Source organism: Sorex araneus, chromosome 5 (genome assembly GCF_027595985.1).
Source record: "Sorex araneus isolate mSorAra2 chromosome 5, mSorAra2.pri, whole genome shotgun sequence".
Lineage (NCBI taxonomy): Eukaryota > Metazoa > Chordata > Mammalia > Eulipotyphla > Soricidae > Sorex > Sorex araneus.
The window spans coordinates 192,594,223-192,608,945 of NC_073306.1; the positions used below are offsets into that span (position 1 = coordinate 192,594,223).

The 14,723-nt window shown below is 38.2% G+C and overlaps 1 protein-coding gene across 1 annotated transcript in view; it reads left to right on the forward strand.

The window, feature by feature from the left end:
* STAP1 (signal transducing adaptor family member 1) overlaps positions 1-14,723 on the forward strand; it is a 40,400-nt gene that overhangs the window by 2,300 nt on the left and 23,377 nt on the right. Inside the window, exon 2 of the mRNA XM_004620295.2 lies at positions 8,954-9,025. Within this exon, the coding sequence (XP_004620352.1) occupies positions 8,954-9,025 (72 nt within the window). The remainder of the gene's footprint in view (positions 1-8,953; positions 9,026-14,723) is intronic.

A 14,723-nucleotide genomic window follows, 5' to 3' on the forward strand; every position in this document is an offset into this window, starting at 1 on the left:
CAATAATGAATCTACTTGTAGGGTGGTTTCAAATCGTTAAAAGTCTAGCATATGTAAAATCATGTGGCTCACTCTAAAAGTTAAACTTTCCATTTTAGTATTAGTTATAGTTTTATTAATATGCTAAAAATCAGTTTTGAGTCTACAAGTACTTATGAACCAAAGAAGAGCCACAGTGTTGATTACAGTGATAAAAACAGAAGCTATGAAAGAAAGCTACAGAAAATAGTGATATTTCTAGGCAAGGTGTAGAAGATGCAGTGGTAGGGGAACTTGTGAAAGGAATATTAGCTAAAGGTACATAGATTATCTTTGGAGCAAATCAGCTGGGGGAAGTTGGGAAACAGTAGCATGGCAAATAGGTTTTCTGATGAAAGAATAAGTACACTTAAGCTAGAGAAAATACAACTGGGAGTAAATAGACCTATAAGGAATTTATATTTAAAAGTTGTTTCTTCACTATTTTTGTGGTGGGTTAATTTGTGTGAATTCTTTAAAGAATTCAAGGAACTTTATCCACAAGAAAAGTTCCAATATTTTAAATACAATTCCAGAAGGCCTGTGTATCCTAGGTTAGGAGCCTAGTATATTAATAATACATAATTTTCACTGGAAAATTTGGGAAATATTTACTTAAACTACCACATTAAACTTCTGGATTAATCAGGAAGATTTATTTGATAGTTAAAGCTACTACTTGCCACATCAAGGTATCAGTGACATCACAGTTCTTACAAAAAGAGAATTCTGAGGTTGGAGAGATAGTACGTCAGTAAGGAGCTTGACTTGCTCTCAGCCAGCCCAGATCCTATACCTGGTATTCCGTATGGCATCCTGTGCTTGCCAGGAGTGATCCCTGAGTGTAGTCAGAAGTGAGCCATGAACGAGCCTCATCTGAAAAAACATCTGTTGAAAAACTCAGATATGTGGGCTTTGTGACTGAAATCTCCAGGATTTCATTAAGTCGGGGATGGTCTACCTCCCCCCATCTCCCTGTTCTTCTGGAAGCCTAGCAGTCACACCCATGAACTACCTCTGGCACCAAATAAGCTTATTAATTGGTCATGATCCAGAGATTCGTATATAAATCTCAAAAGAGATCAACAAGCTAAAGAGATGCTTCTGGATCAGTGCCAGTCTAAGTCGTCTGGGGCATCCAACGCCACCATCCAGTTAAAACTTTAACTCTTCCTGTATCACCCCATTCAAACTTTTTGAATTCCTGGAGTGCCATCTCAAACTCTACCTCAATGATAAACCAGGAGTAGCACATTAGATTGGATGGGATGTAAAGTAGAAGGCAACCAATCTTGATTAACAGGATGTAAACACACAAGGCCTAACTATAACAACATTAATATATGAGAGGACTTTAAGTACTCCTTCGTGAGAAACAACAATCTTTACGCACTTTCTTCTAAGGAAACACTTTTTTTTTTTTGCTCTTTGCATCACAGCCAGTGATGCACAGAAGTTACTCCTGGCTCTGCACTCAGAAATTACTCCTGGCAGTGCTCAGGAACCATATGGAATACTGGGAACCGAACCCGGGTAGGCCATGTGCAAGACAAACACCCTACCCACTCTGCTATCGCTCCAGCCCCTGAAAACACTCTTCAATCATTTTTAGAGAATTAGAACAAGCAACATAAATTAAATGATTCAGGGCCTGCTTTAGGGGCAGGTTTGAGGGGTGATTGGGAAAATTGGAAATGATGGTTAGGGGAAGGTGCAATGGCGATGGGTTTGGTGTTGGAATTCTGAATGCAACAAATCAACTTTTTAAAAAAATTAAATTAAATTTAGAAAAAAGAAGAAGAACGAAGTCCTGAGCACTGCCGGGTGTAGCACACAAATGAGAAAAACAAATACAAAAATAGGTACATATTCAAATCTTCTGAAACTTTTTAAAAATATGAGGTTTTTTTTCAGTAACATATCACAATGTCTTTGTCACCGTACTCATCTGCATCCTCTTCTTCCTCCTCCTCCTCCTCCTCCTCCTCTTCCTCCTCCTTCACCTCTTTTTCCTCCTTCTACCTCCCTGTACTCTTTGTCATCATTCTCCTCCTCCTCCTCCTCCTCCTCCTCCTCCTCCTCCTTCTTCTTTTTGTTGTTCTGGTTTGGGGGACACACCTGGCAATGCTCAGGGGTTACTCCTGGCTCTGAACTCAGGGATTAATCACTCCCGGAGGGATCACGGGACCATATGGAATGCCAGGGATCAAATCTGGGACAGCTGCATGCAAGGAAAGAGCCCTGCCTTTGTAGTATCACTTAGACCCATGTGTTAGAATCTATTAAATCTGTGCAGAAAAGGAATTAAGAAAGATGAAATCCATAAACTGCAATTTGATATTTTCAATTTTTTTACCCAGTGAAATAATCTTGAACACCTTTGGGATTCATTATATGCTTTACTTTGAAAATCATCATATAAAATTTTTAGTCACTCATGAGAAGAAAAACATGTTTTTAGTGGGGTTAATGAGGTAATTCAAAGGTCTGAAGTACATCTTTTACACATTCTGAGCACTACAAGGTCCCCTGAGCACTGCCAGGTATGGTCCAAACTTTTCTTACCCTCCAAAATGAATTTTTCCCTACCCCACTGGGATAGGAGGTAAAGAAATTCATTACTGGATTAGCATTGTAACCCACCATAAAAATGATAAAAGAACTCTAGGGAATAAATATCAGTCCAACTGAGGACCAAACTCATGAAGTTACTTTCAAACTTAAAGTTTTCTCTTCACTTGTAAAATGTATAATTACTCTCTAGCATTTATATAATAATGGGTATGTCTGCCTATAAAATTCAGTCTGTAAAGTGGTGGAGAGGTTGAGAAGGGATCTAGAGACAGTACAGAAGGGTGTTACACCATGATACAGTAGCTACAGTACAGTGTCACTGTATTCTTGAAATATATTTGTATATATGAACATATACACAAATATCATATGCGTACACACATATATATTAATATATACTAATATATATTAATATATACTAATATTTTTTAAATCATGGTACCTAAATTCAAAAATAAAAGGGTATCTATTTTCTTGGTTTTTAGACTTTTGGCAGCTAGTGTGCTGCCATAATAATGCACTATTAATTCACTGTTCTCTTTATCTATATAGTGACTCTTCTGGGTAGAAATTACCCTTCATGTCATAGAGGAGTGAGTTGTAGCTCACAGAGGTTTTGTTTTTGAAGTTGTTGGTCCGGTAAGGAGCCTGTGCTGGATCATGCTATCTTTCAATGAAAGTTCTATTTCCATTTGATTTCAGATTTCCAAACGCTAAGGATGTCTAATTATTGTATATTTTATCACATGTGTCCAACTAAAAAGCTTGGTAGATTTTTCAAAAAGATTAATTGAATGAAAATGAGAATATTACATTAAAGTATAAATAAGGGCCATCAAATGATTATGAAGCTAGAGATAAATTCAAAAGTCCCTTTTCACTTTCCTTTTTGGGGGCACACATGATGGTGACCAGGATTTATTCCTGGCTCTGTGCTCAGCGATCACTCTTGGCGGGGCTCAGGTGACCATATGCAGTGCATATGATTGAACCCAGGTCAGCAGTTTGCAAGGCAAGCGCCTTACCCACTATACTATCTCTCTGACTCTTTTCTTACCTTACGTAATTTAAAAAAAAACACAATTTTTAAAGGAACTTTATACCAAATGTATTTTATCTAAAATGTGTGTTTGAAAATATAATTTAAAAATATTTACATATCTCAACATGTGTAAGTATTCATATAGAAACATGCTGATTTCAGAGGTTGATATTATTGATGATTAATTATACTCATGTTCATGATATATCATGATAAACTAAATCAAGAACAGATGACACACAGGTCTCTGCATACCAAATATAATTTTGATCTGTTCTTAGGGTTTATAACTGCGGTTGTGGTTCACATATTCTATTACTATTTCTAACTTCATTTTTTCTCAAAGTTACTTTTATTTTCAACTCAGTGACATTGTTGCTTATTTTTTCCCTCCATCTTTTGCCTCTCTCCCCAGTTTATAAATCCTTCTAATCCTTTTCATGATATATATATATGCATATATATGTGCTTACCAGCAAAACTCCCATTTTTCCATGACTAACTTTATCCAATTCATACTGTTTTCTTATGATTGAACACCTCTGTAATTTTTTCAGGAGCACAGGTGAATGTGTACCTGTACATACAGAAGGAAGTCAATACATATTCAATATTAATGATTTTAGTGTCTCTATGTTGAAGATGGTCAATGAAAATGAGGTCAATTTCAAGGTTTTCTCTTGCTTTCCTTCCAAGAAATATGGAATTTTGGGTCTATACCTGATCTTAGATGCCATACATTAGTAAAATGACACAAATCATGACTCATTTCTGTTTATAATACATGGTAAACATTCTAATCTCTCTTTATATATATGTATACAATCCTTCTCCTAGTTCCAAAATAAGACTTATTTTGCTGGGGACATTGCAAATGCTTGGGGAGATAGCATGGATTTTGCATGTATAATGAACAGCTATAATCTCTAAAATCACATGGTTCCCTGAGCCCCTGGATATCCACTGAATTTCTCCTGATAATCAGCTGGGAAGTAGCTTCCAACACCAGCAAAAAAAAAAAAAGGAAGAAGAAGAAGAACAGTGTATGATTTACTTAACCACTAGAACTAGATATAAACACCTTTAGAAAAGAAGTGAAGAAAAAGCTCCCCACATCAATTTGAATTGTGCTATCACTTAATTGCAAATCCAATATAAGAAAGTTTGATTTTTAAACAGTGACTAAACACTCACAGATTTTTAAAAAAAGAGTCTGCTCATACAGCTGAATTTCTCAATGTGTTTTTTTTTTGTGTTTATGGCTATGTGAAAAAGTGAATCTTATACCAGAATGTCAATGGATTTCATTATTTTGCTTCTCAAGATACCCTTTCCTCATACAAAATTCCATTCAAATGTCTATTTGAGAGATTTTAGGTAATACCATTCCCCACAAACACATTTTAATCACCACATGGAAAATTAATTTTATGGATAGTGGAAAATGTAAAGTAGCTATTAAATAGTGTGACTTATAAAGACATGCCTTTTGATTTTTTTTAAGTTCTCAACATTTATAGATCACTTGCTTTGTGTCAGTCCTCGGTGTTTTACAATTATTATTATATTTATCTCTTCAATTTTATGGGCAATAGTAGAAGAACAATTTTCTTCTTCTCCTTTCTTTCTTTCTTTCTTTCTTTCTTTCTTTCTTTCTTTCTTTCTTTCTTTCTTTCTTTCTTTCTTTCTTTCTTTCTTTCTTTCTTTTTTTTTAAAATTTTTATTTTATCATCATGTGGAAAGTTACAAAGTTCTCAGGTTTATGTCTCAGTTATACAATATTCAAACACCATCCCTTCACCAGTGCCCATATTCCACCACCAAAATCCCCAGTATACCCCCCGCCCCCGCCCCCCACCCCCAACTGTATAATTGATGAATTTCACTTCATTTTCTCTTTACCTTGATTACGTTCCATATTTCAACACAAAACTCAGTATTGTTGTTGGAGTTTCCCCCCAAGAAAGACAGCCCTACTAAGGAAGCATTTGATAATTAGTTTTCCATTAAAAGATTGTATGTTTTCAGTTTTTAGAAAAGGTCGAGCGGCCGCTAATGCGGCCACGCGGTTCGGATGTGTCCCAGTCCCACATCCCGAAGCCATGTTAGTTGCTGCTCAGTGTCGCCAGGGCTCCATCTGGAGAAGGTGTGGTGGCTGCACCTCCTCCGTCTGGATCCCCAGTGTTGCTGGCCCCGTTTCGGGTCCAGAGCATTCTCCGGCCGGCCTCATTGCTCACCAGAATGCGTGGCTGCTTCTCTGTTGAATGTGGCAAGATGGCGCTGAGGGTGGGTCGAGGGTGTGACTTCCGGCGGCCGGGACCACTTGGAGGCTGGGCTGGCGCCGCCCCACTTCAGTGCCCTCCCCCCCCCCCCCCGCGGTCTTTCTTTTTTTTTTTTTAATGAAAACACCATGATACACACAATCACAAAGTTGTTGGTGACTGGGTTTCTGTCATACAAAGTTCCAATATCCATAACTTCACCAATGTACATTTTTCCTTCTTTCCTTATTCTCCTTTTCTTCCTCTACCACTACCTCCTTTGTCTTCTTCTGTTTGGGGGCCACAACTGGCAATGCTCAGGGCTTACTCCGAGCCCTGTGCTCAGGCATCACTCCTAGTGGGCTCAAGGGACCTCACGTGGTACCAGGAAAGAGCCTAGTTTGGAGGTATGCAAGGCTTTGCCCACTGTACTATCTCCACAGCCTCTACACACAGGGAACATAGTAATTATTATAATCTTAATACAAATCATTAGTTTTAGAATTAAGTCACTCTAAGGACTTAGTGGTGGCTATACAAGCATCATCACTCTCTAGCTACAGAATATTTTTATCATCATAATAAAACTCATTAATTTTATTCCCATTTCTCCTCTTTGAAATTTAAAGCCAATTGAAAGTTAATGCACAGGAACTATGCAAGTGAAGATGAGCAATTGCTTTTATTATTATTAAAATACATCAATACAAAGCTTAGATTTATTAGACCATTCCCAGTCATCCTATCTTCCAAATTAACACACCCACAAGAAAAGTACAACCTAGGGGGCTGGAGCAATAGCGCAACGGGTAGAGCATTTGCCTTGCATGTGGCCGACCCGGGTTCAATTCCCAGCATCCCATATGGTACCCTAAGCACTGCTAGGAGTAATTCCTGAGTGCGTGAGCCAGGAGTAAACCCTGAGGATCGCCGGGTGTGACCCAAAAAGCAGAAAAAAAAATGCAACCTAGACTATCAAGTCAGAGCTAGATAAACTCAGATCCAAAGACTCAATCAGTCACAAAATGACATGAAATAGAAAACTTTTGTATTTCAGTCTACTAAATTTTAGCAGATTAAAAAACAAAAGCTGACTAAAATAGCACTTACTGACCAAGAAGACGAAATGAGAAACAGTTCTGTGAAGAAGATGAGAAAGTTTTAATTCAGGATGAATTTATTTGCAAAAACTTATTTTCATTATTTTCTTATATTTATTTAAAATATATGTCAATATGATTCAACATTTTGCAGAAATACAACTTATTAAACCCCAAGGTAACTGATATCTATGAAATTAACAGGAAATTAAATATATATAAATAATATATATGTACATAAATAAGATGCTTATTTATATATAATACTGGGTATAAAGGTAAGTTGTTATATGTGGAAAGACTATTCTTAAAACTCCTTACCATTCTTTTATAAAACAGCAAATCTTCATAAAATTCAACTTGTCTTTATTTTAATTCTACTGGGTAGAATAAATTTCAAGCTAAGTTATTTAAAAAATTTAAGTTAAAACTTGCATTTATTTGAACTCATAGTAATGTTAATGTATTAATAATGAAATATTGAATACAAGAAAAATATGGATTTCAAATATGGTTTTGATGAAATTAAGGTATTTCTGGGCTGGAGCGATAGCACAGAGGGTAAGGCATTTGCCTTGCATGCAGCCGACCTGGGTTCAATTACTCCGCCCCTCTCTGAGAGCCCGGCAAGCTACCAAGAGTATCCCGCCCACACAGCAGAGACTGGCAAGCTACCCGTGGCATATTCAATATGCCAAAAACAGTAACAAGTCTCACAATGGAGATGCTACTGGTGCCCACTCAAGCAAATTGATGAGTAACAGGATGACAGTGACAGTGACAGTGAAGTCATTTCTATATTATCAAAACTCACCTTTCCACACACATACACATATATATAATTTATAAACCCAAATATGAGTCATTTCTATGCTACTTTACATGCTTTGATTCATTAAATTCTTTCAGATATCCTGTAGGGGAGATATTTAATGACTGCCCCCATCCCTTTCTTTTTCGTCATTGGGCCACACCTGTAGGTGCTCAGGGCTTACTCCTGGCTCTGTGTTCAAAGATCACTCCTGGTGGTGCTGGAGGGACCATACGCAGTTCCAAGCATAGAATCTGGGTTGGCCATGCGCAAGGCAAACACCCTAACTATTGTATACTTTTTGCCTCCCCCCGCCCCCACCTTCCTGACCCAGCACCTTTAAGTTCTGTTTTAAGGTAAAAAAATTTTCTGTTTCTGTCGGTGGAATTTTTTCAGGTTCTTGTTTTTACTTGCCTTCTGGTCCTGATTGTCCTATTTTTGCCCCTTAAATAGTCCATCTTATGTGTACATGCTTCCATTTCCACTATATAAAAAATCACATGTCCTAAACCATGATGGAAGTTTTGAAAAATTATATTTTTAAATAAAAATCGGGGCTAGAGAGATAGAATAGTAGGTATATGAGGCTGACCCAAGTTTTATCCCTGGCATCGTATATAGTGCCCCCAGGATCACCAGGGTTGAGTGCCTAGCCAGGAGTAACCTCTGAGCATCACCAGGTGCCATCACTCCCCCCCAAAATCAAGATGTTTATCTTATAGCACAACGAATAGGGCATTTACCTTGCACACAGCTGGCCCGGGTTCGATTCCACTGTCCCTCTCGGAGAGCCCGGCAAGCTAAAGAGAGTATACCACTCACACAGCAAAACCTGGCAAGCTACCTGTGGCATATTCGATATGCCAAAAACAGTAACAAGAAATCTCACAATGGAGATGTTACTGGTGCCCACTCGAGCAAATTGATGAACAACGGGAAGACAGTGCTACAGTGCTACCTGATACTTAATAAATTTGTGAAGTATTTAATGAAAGATTACATGTAAAATTAGAACATAATAATTAGGTGAATTACCTCAGAATAAAGGAGTACCTTACATCAGACAATGAAGATAGTAATAAAAGAAAATACCAAAAGGAAAATAGTTGAATATACTCTAATCAAGTAACATAATTTTTTTCCATAGGAGTATAAACATTATTGGACTGAATTAAGAGGAACAACGCTTTTCTTCTATACGGACAAAAAAAGTACAATAGTAAGTTGTTAACTATATTTATTTGATTAAATTTTTACTGATACATACTTGTCACTCAGTCTGTCATTCATTTGGGATTTTCTGTCTTCCAAGAATAAGATAACAATTAAAGCTAATTCAAATAGGATTTATATCTTTGAGGGATATCAATGACAAAATAGAACCATGTTAAAATTTTCTAGCTACCTCAGTAGATATAAACTAATGTTTTTAATCTTTACTTTTTTTTTTTTTTGGTTTTTGGGTCACACCTGGCAATGCACAGGGGTTATTCCTGGCTCTGCACTCAGGAATTACTCCTGGCGGTGCTCAGGGGATCATATGGGATGCTGGGAATCGAACCCGGGTCGGCCGTGTGCAAAGCAAACGCCCTACCCACTGTGCTATTGCTCCAGCCCCTAATCAGGAGGACATGAGAAGAACCACTGAACTTTTTGGAATGCTGTTCCAGAGAAAAGGAACAAGGACAAATAATGGGGAACTACTTGGAGAAAACTGTAGCTAATTTTGGCTGAGGATTTTCCTCAGAGCTGGAGTTCATGCCTTGCATGTGTGAGACCCTGGATTCAGCCCCTAGCTCTGTGAAACAAGAAAACAAACTGAGACATATTACAAAGTGAAATAAACTTGCTATTAGGCAGAGCTGCATAGGAAGTATTATTTTTATGTAAAAGTTGTTCCAACATTCTAGATGGCTATGTGGAGGAATACCCTGGAAATGCTTTAAGCATCAGACAGCATCCAGATGAGATACAGAATCTTTAAGATTCTTTTCAACATTACAATTAAAATCAAAAGACAGAAATTTTACTACATTTACTATGATAGCTTGGATGAAATTAGAGGACATCGTGTTATGTGAAATAAGAGAGAAGAAAATAGTATATATTGATCATCTCACTCATATGTGGAATACAAAGTAAGAAAGCAAATGGATAGATAATGGTCAATAAAAAGAAACCTGGGACTGACAAGAGATAGACCTTAAGGTAATTATGAGAACTTCTTCACACACCTCTCTTCGTTATAGCTTTATGTTTATCAAAGAGAGAAATCGGTGTGCTGATAATTATTCAGTGTTTATAGTTGTCTGTTCCAGAGACAAAAGCACATTTGATTTTCTTAGCACTGTAGCACTGTGCTACATACCTGAGTACATACCTCTCGGAGAGCCCGGCAAGTTACCGAGAGTATCCTGCCTGCAAGGCAGAGCCTGGCAAGCTACCTGTGGCGTATTTGATATGCCAAAAACAGTAACAGTAGGTCTTATTCCCCTGACCCTGTAAGAGCCTGCAATCATTGGGAAAGACGAGTAAGGAGAGGCTGCTAAAATCTCAGCGCTGAGTGTAATAGAGACGGTACTGGTGCCTACTCGAGTAAATCTATGAACAATGGGATGACAGTAATACAGTGATACAGTAGCACCGTTGTCCCATTGTTCATCAATTTGCTTGAGCGGGCACAAGTAATATCTATGAAAGTGACAGGAAATTAAATATATACATATATAAATTATATATATGTATATAAATAAGCTTCTTATTTTTATATATATAATACTGGGTATAAAGGTAATTTGTTATATGTGGAAAGACTATTCTTTTTTTTTGTTTGTTTTTTGCTTTTTGGGTCACACCCAGTGATGCACAGGAGTTACTCCTGGCTCATGCACTCAAGAGTTACTCCTGGCAGTGCTTGGGGTACCATATGAGATGCTGGGAATGGAACCTGGGTCGGCTTCGTACAAGGCAAATGCCCTACCCGCTGTGCTATTGCCCAGCCCCCATGGAAAGACTATTTTTAAAACCCCTTGCCATTCTTTTATAAAACAGCAAATCTTTATAAAATACAAGTTGTCTTTATTTTAATTCTACTGTGATAGAATAAGTTTCAGGCTAAGTTATTTTGAAAATTTAAGTTAAAACTTGCATTTATTTGGACTCATGCCATGGCAGCAGGATACTCTCAGTAGCTTGCCAGGCTCTCCAAGGGGGATTGGAGGAATCGAACCCAGGTCGGCCACTGTGCTATCACTCCAGTCCCTTTATTTTCTTTCTTTTTTTTTCTTTTTGGGTCACACCCGACAATGCACAGGGGTTACTCCTGGTTCATGCACTCAGGAATTACTCCTGGGGATGCTGGGAATCAAACCCGGTTCGGCCGCGTGCAACACAAACGCCCTATCTGCTGTACTATCACTCCAGGCCCCCTTCATTTTCTCAAAAAGGAAAAAAATAAGCACTTGAAAGAAGCTCATGATCTCAGTTGGTATTGTAACATTTTAGTATTGGCATACTATTGGCTTATCTTAATGAGCACATTTCTGATCAACTGCAAATAAGCATAAACTTCTAAGATTATTAGAGTGACTCAAGTTACAAGAACCCGAAATTCTAGTTCTGACCTTGAAAGAGGTTATTAACCTCATTAGGCCTCTTTTTATCTGCACATTTTTACATTTTCTTTAACATTTGGATTTTGGGACACTTCATCTCCATATTGTAGTCTCTCATTCTTTAGTTTTGGTGAGGGGTCTTCCCTAGCTGTACCCAGGGATCCAGGGACCACACCTGGAGATGCTCAACCCAGCAGCACAGGCCTGATGAGTAAGTGCTAGGGCCCAGAAATGTTGAAGCTTGGGTCTTTGGGTCCTGGGGACCACAGGGGCCAATTCTGTTGGTGCTCAGGGGGATCGTGCAGTGTCAGGGATCGAACTCACGACCTGGAAAGCATAAACAGCAGCCCTTGGAGTTACCTTCCAGACTTTGTCTTATTTTCAGTAATTCCTCTAGAAAAATATTAATTAATACACTAGCCTTTTATGGGTCAGAGAAGAGTTGTTTATATAGAAAAAATGGAAAAATAAATAAAAAATGCTATTCATTTCTGTTTGTGGTCAACAATCTGAATAGACAAGATAGTTGTAATTGCTTGACTTAACATTTATAAAAAAAATGTTTATCCTTTGTAATTTTGCCTGATATACATGAAGATAGCCCATCAAAGTGCATTGCTGGCACCATGCTTTACTTGTGATTTTTAAATATATTTTTAAAATTGTTTAGGTTACATGGTTACAATAGTGGTATTGGTATACAGAGTCCTCCACCTCACCACCACAAAAGCAGCCGAGACCAGACCCTCCACCACCCTCCTATTCATTCCATTCTATTTTCCACCACACTGCCTTGTCTTCTGTTTAGAAATCCAAGGCCAAAGGCTTGACACTATGCTTTAATAACAGCTCTTTCCTACATGTTTACTGGAAAAGATAACATACTACAAAAACACAACATTTGTGGAGAGAGAGAGAGAGAGAGAGAGAGAATGGAATTAAGCACTTGCCTTGCTTGTAGCTGCATCCAATTTGATTTGCAATCCCCAAATACCACCAGGGTTGAATCCTGAGCACAGAGAATCGGGTGTTGGTCCCAAAGTACCATGAGGTATGGCTCCCAAACAAAACAACTTCCCCACCAAACCCAAACAAACAAACAAACAAAAAAAACCTTTGTCCTTCAAATAAAAAAAAGTAATAGAAATAAACTCTCCAAAGAATGGGGAATGGAAGCAGGGAGCTAAGTTCGGGGAGATGGAAAGGGTCTCTGGTCTGTGGGGAATGTCGGCACTTTGCAGTGGGGGTGAAGCAGCAACGTTGTCTGATGAAATCATAAATATTAATCACTGTCACTGTCATCCCGTTGCTCATTGATTTGTTCGAGTGGGTACTAGCAAGCTACCCGTGCATTTTGGATATGCCAAAAACAGTAACAATAAGTCTCTCAATGAGAGACGTTACTGGTGCCCGCTCGATAAATATTAATACTATTGTAAATCATGTTACCTCAGAAAAAAAAAGGAAATGACTTCCTTACTTCTAATCCATAGATCAACTCTCAGGCTCTCCAAATGAGCAACTTCTTCTTTTGTGGTTTCCTCCTTTGTCTCAGAAAAATAATTGGCTAAGTTTGATCGAGATAATCTACCAGAAGAAGATTCTTACACAATTTAAAACGAAGTCTTGTGTCTTTCATAACTCCCCTTCCGTTTCTTAATTTTTCCTCATGTTTTAACTTGTTTGTTTGTCTTTCTGGCACCCAGAGCTGCTGTTTGCAAGGCCTGAGCTCACTGCCCAGCCACACCGCCGGGCCTCCTTCTGTGTCCAGTCGCTCCGTGTTCGCCAAGGGCAAAACTTTGTTCAACCAAAATTTTCCTCAGTCTTACCAATATAGGACTAACTCTGGGAGAAGTTTACCCACCTTTAACTTCTACTTTATTCAGAAAAACAAAAGGAGACTTAAACCTTTTTGCAACAATATCCTACTATGGGCTGGAGCGATAGTGCAGGGCGTTTGCCTTGCATGTGGCCGACCCAGGTTCAATTCCTCTGTCCCTCTCAGAGAGCCCGCAAGCTACCAAGAGTATCCCACCTGCAAGGCAAGCTATCCGTGGCGTATCTGATATGCCAAAAACAGTAACAATAAGTCTCACAATGGAGACATTACTGGTGCCCGTTGAGCAAATCAATGAGCAATGGGATGACAGTGATCCTACTATACTTATTAGAGGAGGTTCTAATTGTTTCATACTGAATGTCAAGCTTAGTCACTTACCAATAGACCAGTCCCTGTAGACCACTTGCTCAGAGAGACATTTTTATTGTGCTAGGATAAGTTAGGGGTGTGTGTGTGTGTGTGTGTGTGTGTGTGTGTGTGTGTGTGTGTGTGTGTGTGTGTGTGTGGTGCTGGGATAAAACCCAGAATTTCACATATGTGAGGAATGTGCTCCCCCAACTGAGATTATATCCCTGATCAATAATAAGAATTTTGTCATAGTGTCCTTATAATTTGTGGTGTTAAACACTGAATATGTCTTTCAGGAAAAAATAATGCGTGTATGAATATATGTAGTAAAGTTAATTAGGAGTGTTATTGACATAAACTATGCATGATACATTTTTACTTATTTTTAAATTTAATTTAATTTTTTATATTTTTTTATTTTATAAAGTAGTTTACAGTATTTCATTACATTTAATAGTCAAACACCAATCCCACCACCATGATGCCTTCCCACCACCATATTTCACCATCCCAAACCATAATCCCTGCTCCAAAGCAGAACCGAAATAATATATTTTGTATTGTTTGTTATGAAAAACTGCTGAAAATATTGTTAGAAGTTGAGCCTTGAGTACTTATATATATGTATATATATATGTGTAAAAAATATATATTTCCCACTAAGATTGGTTGCCTCTTATTTTGAACTCCATCAAGTGTGGTGCAGTACTCTTGGAGTATGGGTAGTGTGTTGTATGACGTCTCGCATAGCCCCAAATGTAGGCATGGCACATTTTTGTTTTGTTTTGTTTTATTTTTTGGTGAGTTTTTTTTTCTTTGCTTTTTGGGTCACAGCTGGCGATGCACAGGGGTTACTCCTGGCTCTGCACTCAGCAATTACTCCTGGCCGTGTTCAGGGGACCGTATGTGATGCTGGGAATCGAACCCGGGTAGGCCACATGCATGGCAAATACCCTACCCGCTGTGCTATCGCTCCAGGCGATAGCATGGCATATTTTTTTTAAAAAAAATACATTATCCCTTGTATTATACCATCCATACAGTCCACTGATTCTCATGTCATGACCAGACCATTGGAGTTGTATTGCAATCTGCTGTTTCCCCAATATATCTTT